General features: G+C 40.0%; 1 protein-coding gene across 6 annotated transcripts in view; it reads right to left on the bottom strand.

Moving 5' to 3' along the window:
* Positions 1–13,683, bottom strand: part of LOC110951587 (arf-GAP with coiled-coil, ANK repeat and PH domain-containing protein 2) — a 55,906-nt gene that overhangs the window by 17,132 nt on the left and 25,091 nt on the right. For 3 of the 6 annotated variants that reach the window (XR_007941349.1, XM_022194726.2, XM_022194729.2), the window contains exons 6-11: positions 12,956–13,139; positions 9,498–9,542; positions 9,321–9,416; positions 4,775–4,849; positions 3,210–3,221; positions 1,002–1,064 (exon numbers count right to left, since the gene is read on the bottom strand). Coding sequence is in view for 4 of the 6 variants with exons in the window: in XM_022194726.2 (XP_022050418.1) it covers positions 1,002–1,064; positions 3,210–3,221; positions 4,775–4,849; positions 9,321–9,416; positions 9,498–9,542; positions 12,956–13,139 (475 nt within the window). In the remaining 2 variants the exon portion in view is untranslated. The remainder of the gene's footprint in view (positions 1–1,001; positions 1,065–3,209; positions 3,222–4,774; positions 4,850–9,320; positions 9,417–9,497; positions 9,543–12,955; positions 13,140–13,683) is intronic. The other 3 variants (XR_007941350.1, XM_022194727.2, XM_022194728.2) reach the window with 2 other exon arrangements.

Raw genomic sequence — 13,683 nt, 5'->3', positions numbered from 1 at the left:
CTGCACGTTGTTGGTCCATGTATGCACATTCCCTCTCATAGCCTGAATATATAAATGTAACCTGAGAAAAAGCTTAAGAAGTTAAGCTCCTAACGTTATCCTGTGATACCGTGGATGTGCACACACACACACACACACACACACACACACACACACACACACACACACACACACACACAGGAACACAGAGGCAAACACAATTTTCCAGCACGACACACTGGGACAAGTTATTTAAAGGACATAAGGGGAACAAAATGTGTCTATATTAAGTTTCTGAATAGGAAGACAATGGAAAGTACCAGTCCAGGCATTAACAAATCACATTTTCCCAGAGGTGGGTCAAAATTAACCTCTGCACTGAAGCCATACAATTCCGCCTGTCATTTCACCTTGTGTCAAAGATGACATGACACTAAAACGTACTGCTTGATGCCTGTATGAATTCACTTACATAAGCAAACACTGCATGACCATAAACGACCCCAAAACTAAAGAATCAGACCAGACTGGCATATAGGGCAACATGTTGCAGTCATGTGAAAACATTTCTGGGTGTCTTGTTTCAGCTAGGGGTTGAGCAAACTCTGTGAAGAAAGTATTTTAAATCCTGTGACATAGATTTAAAAAAATGGGTAGTGGTCAAACCGCAAGACTGTTGTTTCTTAGTTCCTGAAATCTTTTAGACACACAAGGTTTTCGCCACAGATATGTGCATTCAACATCCAACGATCAAAGGTGATAATGGAATGCAAAGCAACAAAACACTCTGACAACAAACCAACAACCCGAGTTCACTTTAGTAGACACTAACAACAACGAGGCACCAAATGAAACATGCTGCAATATCAAGACACATTACCACCAGTGCATGGCTTACACAAAGTCTACACAAACACCGCAACGCAATCCCTTAGCATATGCAGGAGGGGAGATGAAAGACTGGGGCAGGTAGGGTTACAAAACGGAAGTCAGATGGAAATCGATGCATTGACTCTACGTACGGAGGTCGACCTCCAAGCGCAAAAGTTGCGGCAGTCTGGTAAATAGTCGATCTCTGTCACCTCCTAAAATGTCACACATAGCAAGAGAACGACACACAGAGAAAAGAAATTGCATTTCCTTACACCAACAAAGAGCAATTTATAATGGATAAGCGTACACACAAGAGAAAACTCTAAAGAAGAAGAGCATGAACATAGACTAGTACTGTAAGAAGCCATGAGTACAGTGACATTATCGCGTGCAGGGACACAAACATAAACACGCACTGAAAGATACACTCACCAGATACCAAACATAGTGAAATCGGCTGAAAATCTTCATCTTTTACAGATTTTAGCATGCGAGCCAATTTGTAAGTGTGTGTGTCTGTTTCCTTCTGAGGCACAGGAACTGTCACAATCTAAGTCTGTCTGTGTAGCATCTCTATGATTGAAACCACTTGAAGCAGCGTGGCCTGTCTCTTCAACAAAGTCTCACCTCCTCCTCTAAAGCGACTGTTTGTCTGTCAAAACTATCGTCACAGCCGCCGCTGCTCCTCCTCCTCCTCCTCCTGAGGCCTAAGAGAAGGTCACCAGCGTGTGTGTGTGTGTGTGTGTGTGCGTGCATGTGCATGTGTGTGACGCTGGTGTGACTGCTGGGTTAGAATAATCAAGTGGACCATGCAGAGGAGCTCAGGCATCAAACATTTATACTGACTTCAGTTTAACCGACATGCACTCAGCTTTTCCTCTCACTCTCTCATCTCCCTTGTGTGTGTTACTACTGGAGCCAATCCTTTAAACATGCTGAATATCCGTAGCATTTGAGTGATGAACATGAACTGAAAAAAACATTCAGTGTTGATGTCTGTTAAGAGGCTCTAGTTTAACCGTACATAAAGAAAATCAGACCATATTAAAATTGCAGCTGTTTCAAAACCAATGATTCCATAATCATTTCTTTATGAGATAAGACAGAAATCTTTCAGTCAGAAGATCGTCTGACTTTCCTATGGCCACTATGATTCTGGTCACTGTGCGTCTGCTGAATAATACACACAGGCAAACAAAAATAATACTGTAATGACACCTCAAGACTCCTTAACCTCCCATGAAGGGGGAAGGTATACAGTGACGACTGAAAAGGCAGACGCACGTTCTGTTTTAAAAGGGCAAGTACAGAAAAAATATATGATGGGAGGTTGATAGGATCATTTATTACTTTCAACAAACCACTGATTTCTGTACCACCTCTAAAACAGCTCCAAATATTACCAGCACCTCCGCCTACTATCTAAAACTGTGCAGTCATGAAAGACCAGAGCATCAACAAACAATGTAAATACAAAGATAAGAGGAGATGTGAGAGACTTTCTATGTTACTTATACATAAGGTGGCAGTGTAGCTTGGCGGTGAGAAAACCTGTCTTCTAGCTTAAAAGCCACAGAGTTGATGCCTACAACAGCTGTGTTTCTATCAAAAGACATGCAACTTGTTGAACTTGAACTTTAAGTTGGCCTGGAAAGGCTGTCAGGCTTATATTTGATTATATTACATTTGAGTAACTTGACCTAGAAATACTAATTTAGTAATAACTAATTAAGTAACAGACTGTTGAGTTTCTCCAAAGGTATACCAGAATAAAAACCACTGTAAAGCTTTTTCACAACATCTTGTGAACACACAGTGCTTTCTTCTACCTCTTTTGAAGAGTACATTACACTTCTTTCCACTTGAAATGTCATTCTCAAGCTGACTACTAGCAGCATGCTTTGCTTCATTCGACTAGAAACAACTGCAGCATAACTGAACATTAACACAATAAAGACCTTCCTTTTTGCCCTGTGTAAAGCAGTACTTAAGCTGCTTTACTTGGTTGAACATCTGTTAATACCTGAACCTCACTGGTCATGGCTACATCTTGGAAAGTCATGTGCAGTAATGCATTAAGGTGTCAAAACAGCCTTCATTTTATTAAAGAACTGAGGTACACTAACTGCAAAATGCACAGCAGCATGCATGGCAAATAAATGGCATCATATCTTGCACTTTGCCAGTTCATCTTGCAATGAGCCAGCTGACTTGTCTCTCTTTAAAAAAAAAATACTGTGAACTGCAAAAGTGGAGGCTGATCAAGGACAGCTGAGTTTACACTAAATATATCTAACCACACAGACATTACACAGTAGTGACAGTGAGGGGAAAAGGGGAAGAGAAACATAGCTTACCTGCAGAGCAGCCTGGAGTGAGCAGAAGAAGAGGAAGAGATGTGAGAAAAAGAGCAGAAGGAGCGGAAAAGAAGAGACAGTTGGTTAGGAGTGACTGTGTACATACAACTAGACAAGAGCGAGCAGTGGGAGCAAGACCACATAAAAATAGCATCTGGACAAATGGAGGGAAGGGAGATGGAGGATAGGTGCTCAAGGACAAGCAGGAGTTGGCAGACATACCATCACTGACTGAGCAAGAGGGAAGAGAGAGAGAGGGGACGGGATGAAAGAAAAATACAAACACGAGGACACGGGGAGAAAAAAAAGGAGGACAGACGGAGTAAACAACAGAAAGGATGTCGAATGAAAGACATTTCAGCAGAAGTACGACTTGCACACAGAGACCAAAACGAACGTCACTGACAGGCAGACAAGTTAACAGAAGCCCAGCAGACAACAGCTGGGGAAGGAACTGGCAGATGCTGCGTGGAGTTAATGATGCCGTTTGTTGTACAATTAAAGTTAAGGGCAATTTACTACCACCACATATTGAAACATAACAGCCCACATCCTGCCTAATTTGAGTTTTGTGGAGTATTCAAAGAGCTCAAGAGAGATCAAAGGCAAAAATGAACAGCGCTGGCTTTTAACTAACTAGTATTTTTACTTACATCTGTTTAGTGTATTTCTTGACATGACAAATGCATATATGAAAAAGTTATTAGAGAAATTAGGGTTATCAGAGAGGTGCTGGACGGAGACCGGAGCATGCTGAAACCAAACCTTGTTTGTTTGGAAATGGGTTTCCGTCAGCCGTCAATAATTCAAGAGCGTGTAGCTGAGATCATCCTTTTGGATCAACTTACACCTGAGGGTGGAGTACTACCTCCATTCACTCAGATGACAAACGTGCACTAAATTCATTAAACCAACGGGTCTGTCTGTAATTTTATCTTGCGCAGAATGAATTCCTTTCTTTTTTTTTTTGCTTGATCGGTTATTCATACATGTCAATAATTTCAATTGCAACTGTAAAGCTCTTATATTTTTAATTGGCCTAAATGTAAAAGACCTCAATACTTTCATCTTCAGTGATATGAAATTGCACAAGCTTGTAATATTTTTGCATGGTGGACCCCAACTCGAGCAGCACAGAGTTGAGAGAGTGTTCAGAGCAGTAAGTAGTGATATTAGAGACAGGGGTTTGGATCCGAGGGTTCAAGGAGAATGGATGTGGTAAACAACGTAAATACTGTAACATCTCAGCAAATCATCTGCCTAGTGTAAGTGTTAAGATGACCAACTGCAGTAAGAAATTAGGATTTAACTGCCATGAAGTCCCTTTACATAAAAGAACAGCATATCTCTTCTCTGTTGACATCATACTGAGTGTATTTTTCAGGCTGCTGATCAGAGAAAAGAAGTTGTCATTCGTGCTTTTCATTCACATTTGTGAAGCTAATTACATTAAGAATTGAGCCAAGCATTAAAGGTGTAAATGCTGTTTTGGTTTGCATTTCCTTTGAATATTTTTTTGTTTAAAACAGAGGGAAGATGAAGCCATATTGTGATTATGTGTGCACCTTTTGTTGGATGGTGGAGTGTTTCTGCTCCATGTCCCTCTTCTCTTTGGCAGCATCCACCACCAGCTGGTCCAACTGCAAGAGACAGAACAAGCGATTAGTCAAGCTTACCAAACCAACTGGTCAGACCCATTTCATTCAAAAGCACCATGTACAAATGCTTGAGTTTATTCAAGGACAAGATGTGTACCTACTGAATTCTTTTTTTATTAATCTTACCATAGCATAATGGAGAAATCAGTGAGATAGTAAATGGTGTGACAGTAATAAAGTCCAATGCAGTCTGATTAAAATGAACAGCTCATCTTTCAACTTCCCCTATAAATGTATGTGTGTGCACTGATGTTTTTTTATTTCCCTCTCCAGTCTCGAGAGTAAAAATGACTCCAGCAAATTAACAATTTTTCCACAGGCTAGATCAAGACAAGACATGCTTTCTCCTTTAAACAAAATGGAATGCGCTGCGAAGGCTTCATCATGTGTGAAACTGGATGGGAAATCATTGATTCTCCCCATCACTGCGAGTAACCGTTGCAAGTAGAAAGGAAGACAAAGGGTCTTTTGAGCAGAGAAGAAAGCAACAAATTTAAAAAAGCCCTTCAGTGAAGTTCTGGAGGTCATACAGAACATGCCCAAAATGTGCCAGTTTGCCTTACAGCAGTGACATTCTACTGTATTCCTCTTAATAGTCTGTTTCTGCAATGTGACCTAAATCAGCGTGTCTCAAGCCTCCAACACAAAAGAGTCAGTATGTGATTAATAGGTCAGTGACGGAGGGTGGGTGCAGAATACATGTGGATATGTGATGACTAGGGTTCAAAGTTCCATCAGCAAAGCATATACAAAGAACGGCGGTACTTTGGCAGACTTAAAAAATACCTGCCAGACTGCCAGTCATGGATTTTTTTTAATACAGATCCAAAAATTACCCATAATTAACTTAACCTTTTTTTCCCCCAAAAAATATATATTCCACATTATCTTTATAAAGGAAAATGTAAATTATTGCAGGTTATCAATCTTATGAAGCACCCTTTATTATTCAACCTAGAGTTTCTGCTTTTTAGGGCCTGTAGAGGCTTTTATTTCAACACTTACCACAATTTCATAACTGACTAATGGTAATTCATACATTTTAGTTCCTTTCTGATGGCACAAAGCTTTGTGCCGTCGCTTTCAACTTGTAATATTTTGAGTAAAATAAGATTCAGCTTTAATGACATCAAACTCTGGTCTATCTTTAACAAAACATACAAGAACATGCTGCTATCTGGCAGCTTCTAAGAGGACAGAATTTGGAAGAGAGCCGGGTCTTTTGTTTTGTTTAGAGAGGAAATGGGTGGACAGGAGAGCAGCAGGCAGATTAAATCAGATGGGAAATGTTTTTCCTTGTTGCACCATAACAACTAGGCCACTCCACGCAGTTTGTCTGGATCTATCAGTAACTGAAAAGACAGGTATGCGTTTGTGTGTAGCCCTCCAGATATTTTGTGACGGGACTCTTGTTTACTTTAACATCTTATCTATGTCACTGTGCAGCCCCCATTGACAATGTCAGCAGAGACAATCTCCTCCAATGTCTCACTCACCACAGCACTACGGCATTCTGCTTAGATCATACTAGACATGTGACAGCCTCTATGATTCATGGGAAAGATACAAAACATGCCTTTGAATGAGCATATTCACTGTAGTCACACGTGTTCAATCCTCAAGCTGTGTGTCATGGAAAGATAAAATGAGCAAAATATCTTAAATCCAGCATCAGTCTTACTGCTTCCACTAGCAAGGCTGCTGAAAGCGACATATTTGGCATGAATCGGTGTTAGCGGTCATACGATCAAAACACAACATCTGCTATCTGAGCTTTCAATGGCAGCAAATCCTTGATCCTGGTCAGTATTTCCCAGTTTCTGCCACACCTACTGTGACTTTCTGCTTCACTTACCTGACTACTGTCTACAAACCAGCTCAATAATTCATCCTCCAACAACCACAGCAGCAACACGACAGTGGTGTAAAAGTGTTTGGTTTTCTGCATCTACTGAGTCTAACCCATCTTCCTGTTTTCTTCTGACCAACATTTTTTGCATCACTTATGTGTCTCGACATTTGGGGCAATTTACATTTTCTTGTGCTCTGTTCCCAAGCAAAGTCAACCACACTTTGGTGATTATCATGCAAGACCACACATCATCCTATATAATGTACAGTACTGAACCAGATTTATTCATCCATCTCCCATATCATATAAAAGCTAAGGGCCAAAATCTAGCTGTATTTTGTTAATGATAAGTACCCCCCCCCCGTTCCCAATGGTTACAGGCATCAAGTCGTAAAACCAGACCTGTTGACAGCTCCTCCACACCTCTCTGCAAAGCCTCTCCACCTTCTTCAGCTTCATGATGGAGAGAAGAAAAGATATAATGCACAATCCTCGTGTTGCTGCTTCCCACAGCTTGGCCTCTGATCTTCCTCTCCTTTTTGGTTTTGTAGTGCTCCAAATTCAGTGTGACAGGCTTATAATCCACAGCACAGTTATACTCCAGCTGTTCATCAGCTTGAAACCAACCCTTTATCTCTTTTTCCCTCCCTCTTCAGAGTCTGTTTTCTTCAACAGCTTTTTTCAATTCTCTTCCTTTTTCCTCACACAGTCCTTGCTTTTCTTTCCGTCAGTCTTTTGAGCGGTGCAGCCACAGGCTTACAGAACATGCCTTTCCATTTTGCCTCAGTCACTTTTGCTTTGAGCAGATTACATTCTGCCACTTATCCCTTCCTAGAATCTGCTTTTCAAAGTAGTGTTGCCTTCCTCCTTCCGTTTTTCTTTTCTTTTTTCTATAAATGTCTAGATATCTCCAATGCCTGATGTTTCCAACTTCAGAGCTTGAGGGTAAGAAACCACACTCTTTTCTTCAATCCAATTTAGAGGCGATTCTTCAGATCTGGCTTCCAAAAAGATCTTTCTTCTTTTTGTCGAGAAGAAAACAACACAAAAAATCACTGCATGGCTTCTTGTCTCATTTTTTCTTTGGTTCAATCACCAAAAACATGTTTACAAGCTACACTTTTCTCCTCACAAGAGCCACTGCTCCTCTTAAACTCCTCACTCTGTGGTCACTCTCTTTTCTTCCTGCTCTTGTACGCATTTTTATCCTTTCTTTCAGCTGTTCTTTAGCTTCATCCTTAGAGTCAACAGTTTATATTCCACAACCTTGAGCATCATCACTGGGTATCTTTGCCGTGTTCGCTCAGCTGACTGTCAACCCTGTGAGTCTGACTGTGGGAAAACCCTTTTCCAGCCCTCTGACTGCTTTCTTCCTCATTCTTCTGCTGACTGCAACTACAGCTACAAAGATAATAATCGTAAAGTCACATTCAGGCTGTGCTTGGGCTCGGAGGGAAGGCTCTGTTTATCAGAGGATGCACACAGACACACATGCAGCTGAAAGTTCAGTTGACAAAAAGATAGCACATGCATACATACACTGGCGACTTAGGAACACAAACACTTTGTGGGAGAGAGGTCGTAGGGAGGTGAAGGCACTGGATGAAATTGCAGTTATACTTAAGGGTAAGCAATTGCCTGAGTTTTCATATCGCCATTTTGTCACCATCAGAGATTACCAACAGATTATCAAAGCAGACCAAACGGATATGCGCACACACATCAGCTAAAATGGCAGCTAACAATATGGACTGAATGAACAGGTATCTGTAGAATGAAGACACAGGGTTTGGTAAACAGTGAACTTTTCAGGATTGTCAGAGGAAAAAGAAATCGACTGTTTTTTTTCAAGAGACTTTACAGTCAGTTAATTCTGTTGATGTAAAATCCAAGAGGGTCAAAGTTGTATTTTAGTCACTACCTGAAACAATCCGTCTAACTCTACATGAGGCCCTGAACAAGAATGTCCATTTCAATAATCAAACAATAATGTTCCTGCTTATAGAATAGAGACGGTTTACTCCTGAGAGGGCACTGCTATGAAAACTTAGCAAAAGGATATTCCCTACTCTCCTTAAAATAGCTTTATGTTTGTTTAGGCTTCATGAGTTTATTGTATCTTCTAACAAAATTGCAAGTTTTGTCAATGAACAGTACAGTGTAAATTATGACGTGAAGCAATAAATTGAAATGAGGGAGTTAAACATGGAGAAAAATACCAAAATTTTAACAGTAATGACTAAAAACTGAAACTATTTCTGACAAAAAGTCAAAGCAAGAGCAGACTTTATTATAACATGACAAACGGTAATATATATGGAGGTGAATAGTTGAAAAATGTGACAAAACATGTTAATATGCTCCATTTCAGTTTATTTTTTTTCTACAACTATGACAGCTTATTTCACTGCGTCTTAAATTTGGTTGCTTTTATCAACGTTAATCATGTGTGTTCGGGAATTCTGTTATATTTTCAATTTGCAAACATACCCAAGATTTTTAATGCCATTTAAAAATAAAGCCAAATATGAAATAAAGGGAATACCGATACACGTGTGTTTGTGTGTACTCCCCCACATATCAGTGCAAAGCAGACTGTACCTGTCCTCCCAGCTGTTTCATAAGAGGTTGCAGTTCACTGAAGAGGTCATAGCCTTGGTGGAAGAAAGTCAGGTGGGCGTACATGAAGGACAGCATCTATGAGGAAGAAAGCAATTATTTTAACTACTTGTAGGAATGATGTGCAGGTTGTTTGAAGTGACAAAGACGTATACTTACTGATTTCAGGATTTCTGATCTTCTCTTAGACTGTAGGACATTTATCTGGAATTCGAAACAACAAAATCATGAATGTTGAGAACACTTATATGTGACAAGCAGCATCAAAAACATATCAATCAAAATCTACAGTATATGACAGAAAAATGCAGAGAGATAATATAGAGAAAGATCAACGAAGAGGACAGATGGAAAGAATATAAGACAGAAGGGGAAGTGAGGTGAGATACTGGAGATGAAACAAAAAAGACTGCTTAAGAAGAGACCAAACCAAAGAAAGCTGACAAGCGTGAAATGAGTAATACTGAAGTTGAGAGAGAGAAAAAAAAATCACACCCCAAGTGTTAGGCCGTGTTTCATCATACTGGCACCAGGGGGAGCCCTGTGTCTCATGTTTAGCCCTGGGATGAGGTTGAAGTCTGTCTCACCTCTTATCCTCACTGCCCTGCTGCACTGTAGCCTCCTGTCTCCTTGTGTGTGTATGCGTGTGCATTTATGTGTGTGTGCGTAGCAGACTGTCTCTCGTCCAAACCAATTACCGCTGTGCTGCTCATCTGGCCTGTGAGGTTATCTTGGGTTAATTTTGCAGAGAGCGGATATATTATGGTGGATTGTAAAAACAGACACTGATGTTCAGCAGCTTCATTTTACTGACAGGAACTAATAAATGCTGTTTCACAGTAAAGCCACTGCCTGGGCGTGGTGATGAATTTAGCTGCTAAGGAAATTCAACTTGTGAAATAATGTTAAGATTCTTCTTCATGCCCATGGATTTACCTGGGTCCTCTGGTTTCTTTTTGTGGCCATGAAAGCAGGGTCACCACACTTTGATATGCTCAACACTAAAAGTTTAAATCTCTTTTGTGGCCAGCAATAATTTTTTGGCTGCAGGTTTAAAGGCCATTTTTTTTCCAGCAACACTAACCACACATGTTTTTATAACACCAATGTTAACTCCCTTCCCTAAAAGGAAGCACATTTTTTCTTCTCCAAACCACAGCAGCTGATGCTTTACAACTTTTACAAGCCCCCCTCCTTCTCTAGATTAAACTCTATTAGCAGTTTTGACTGCAGTAGCACCTCTAAATGATGGTGTCAACACAACTGCCACAAGCAAAATTTAAGGGCAATTTGTTGGTAATTGGTTGGTAAGTTGTGGTAATTCCACTCTTGTAGCACAGTAAGGACACATAATACTTTAATTTGTGATAATCCAGTCATGTAAAATTTTAGTTTCAGGTTTTATATACAAACAACTCCTCCTTTGTATCTCTTGCAAGTCTTAACAGCGTTTCTGCATTTCTGTTTTCTGTGTATTTAAATTGTGGGTTCTACGGCAGGGGTGATAATGTATCGGTCAGGGTGGAGTCAGATGGCGATATCCTCTATTATACTGCGTAAGATCATCAAGATTCATCTTACTACAGTTGCATCATGTTTCGAGACATCGCCAACGGTCAATGAGGCAAACCCTTATGCTTAAAGTTTAGCATTTTATGATCCAACTCTACGTGGCACAGCATACTAAAAGAGACATGCTCCATTCTTAAAATGTCATGAATGCAAGGCTGGCTTACAGCCTCTCTCATATATTTTGCTCTCCCTCTACCATCTTGCATGTCACTGTAACCTGTGCTGTATAATTAAGCAAAATTGCCACAAAAACAATTTAAAAAGAACAAAAAAATGAAGCTAAAATCTGTCTCAAATGTTTCCTGAAAGCACAGCTGCAGAAGTTAGCTGCACTCTCAAAGTGCTGACAGCACTCTCTAAATGTGAAACTTTAAATGAGGCCCATTTAAATCAGCTGAGCTAGCTGCTAGCTTATAGATTTCCTATAAGCAGAGTAAATAGCAAGATAAAAACTCAACTAATTTCTATGAAAGACTGATCATGCAATGGGCCACTGAAGTCAGCCAAAGCTATATTAAAACTTGTTTTTGGTTTCTATTTACATCTAATACTGAGCTGAACTATGCCCATACAGTATTGTCTGTTTCTTTGGAGGGAGATTCAACAAAAGGGCTGGTAGCTGCCTTATCAGAAACCACAAAGCATTCATCAGAGCTGCTGTGGCTGAGAAAAGACCAGAGCCACAGCACAACTGATCTATTAAATGATCCATGAGCACTTTTCACCGTGAAAGGTCAGAGTAAGACATTTATGTAGTTTTGACAGAAAAAAAGATCTAACAGACCCAAACAAATTGGAAATTTTGAGAACAAGTAGAAGAAACTGTTTGCACAAGAGAAGACATTGGTTGTATAGTTTCATTACAAACCTGATTTAGTCACCTGAATGTTACCGACCGCCACACAGAGCATCTACAAAAGTAACACTCATGTTCTGAGGTGTCTCATCAATGGGAATAAATCCTGACATATTTTCTTGGAAAGGTTGAAAATACTGGAGGAACACTCTTTGAGTTACTGCTAGCCATGGGGATTTTTAAAAAATATTTTTCCAGTTGCTCTTTTACAGATTTCCACCTCTTGGTTTCTTCATCTTTTGCTATTTTCAAATTATCCATCCTAAAAATATGAATTACTTCTCTTCCACAGTGCTTCATCAAACATGATGCCAAGAATATTTCCATGATGCAATATTAACCATTTCTTGTTATGTCTTACTGTTACATCAGTGTATAAGCTGATGGGAGCACCACTGTGAAAATTAATGAATATAAACATGAGAAGACGACAGGATTTCATTCATTTATATATTTATGTATTATGTGTGAGCACCAAATGCTGTAGAATCCTTTACTTCCTTTTTTAATCGCCCCTAGCAAGTGCATATAAAGTGTGCGCGATAATGTCTTTTTCATGCAACAATCAACAACTACTACTACTACTTACTTTTACTACTATGGTCTGTCCTGTATAAGGCATTGCCGTTTTTGAGCCAAATCCACTCTGATGTGTTAAGCTGCAGTGAGTCAGGTGGATGAGCCTGAGTGTTTCTTGTTGGCTGTAGCACAATCTAACACAGCTGTGGCTCATTCTTCTCTGTGCCACATCAGCATTTTTAACCCAACGCAGGATAATAACTTCCATGTAAAAAGACATGTTTGCTGGAGAAATTTTGTACGTCACGGTGTACAGCTCAGCATTTTGAAGCTTCTGTGTTAAATGCTGCATGTCAGCAATCTATGTCTATATATAGTCCCATTGAAAACTGCATCACTTTCGGGAACACAATGTACTGTTTGACGGCTCTGCAAGATTTGGACTAAAATCCCACTGTAACAGCAGTATAGTGATAATAATGGACATGATTTTTCTATTACATCTTATTTTAGCACATTTTGAGGATAAGTATAAATATACACTGACCTACTACTGATACTTCTAATTAGTAGCTGGGCCACTGATTGTGTGCCTCAAGACCAACTGATCTCTTGTGATGCTGCCATTTAAAGAGCACAATAGTTGAAATCCAATGGCGAGCCGCTGTACCTGTAAGACGTAGTCGAGAACGATGTGTCGGAAGCACTTGCGTGTGGCAGTGAGGATGTTGGTGGCTTCCTCCACCTCGTGTTGTTTGTTGCGTGGAGCCTGAGCATTTTTTATCAGTGCCGCCTCCTTTTCCTCGCTCACTTTGTCAAATTGCTTCTTGGCCTCCTTGAACTTGCGCAGATCACTGTGACGGACAAGAAGAAAAGAGGGTCATTAGCATGAACACAGTGTCTTCAGTCCTGATTATATAAGCATGTTTAATTGTGTGGGAGTGCGAATTGGGTCAGGAAAGAGCAGCTGTCAATAAAAATGAAAGCACTTTTGAGTTGTATATATATGTATTTTAGCTCAATAATTGTCTTTCAGGGAATATCTACATTCATTTGTTGTAATTTTAAAACAGTCCTTTAAAATGAAAACAATCTCTGTCCAATTAAGCATTTTAGTTCATGCAATGGCAAAAAGGAAGACCAGAGATTTCCTTAACAGCTGCTCACAATAAACAAAACCAGGAACGCCTGCAATTCATTATCCACGTGGAATTAACCACTGGCAGTGAAGGCACATGTCCTTGTTTTGTTACAGAAAATAGTCAACGCTGTCTATGTCATCATTTCCCAAAGTCTCAGCTTCTGCCTGTCTGGACTAAAACACAAACTGGAGTTTTCAAACTAGACGGGGTCAGCAGTGTTTCCAATAGTCTCAGTTTTAAGGGTTTCAAAACGCTG

Source organism: Acanthochromis polyacanthus, chromosome 4 (assembly GCF_021347895.1).
Source record: "Acanthochromis polyacanthus isolate Apoly-LR-REF ecotype Palm Island chromosome 4, KAUST_Apoly_ChrSc, whole genome shotgun sequence".
NCBI lineage: Eukaryota > Metazoa > Chordata > Actinopteri > Pomacentridae > Acanthochromis > Acanthochromis polyacanthus.
Note: the sequence above shows the minus strand (reverse complement) of the source record. Positions and strands in the feature narration are given on the sequence as shown.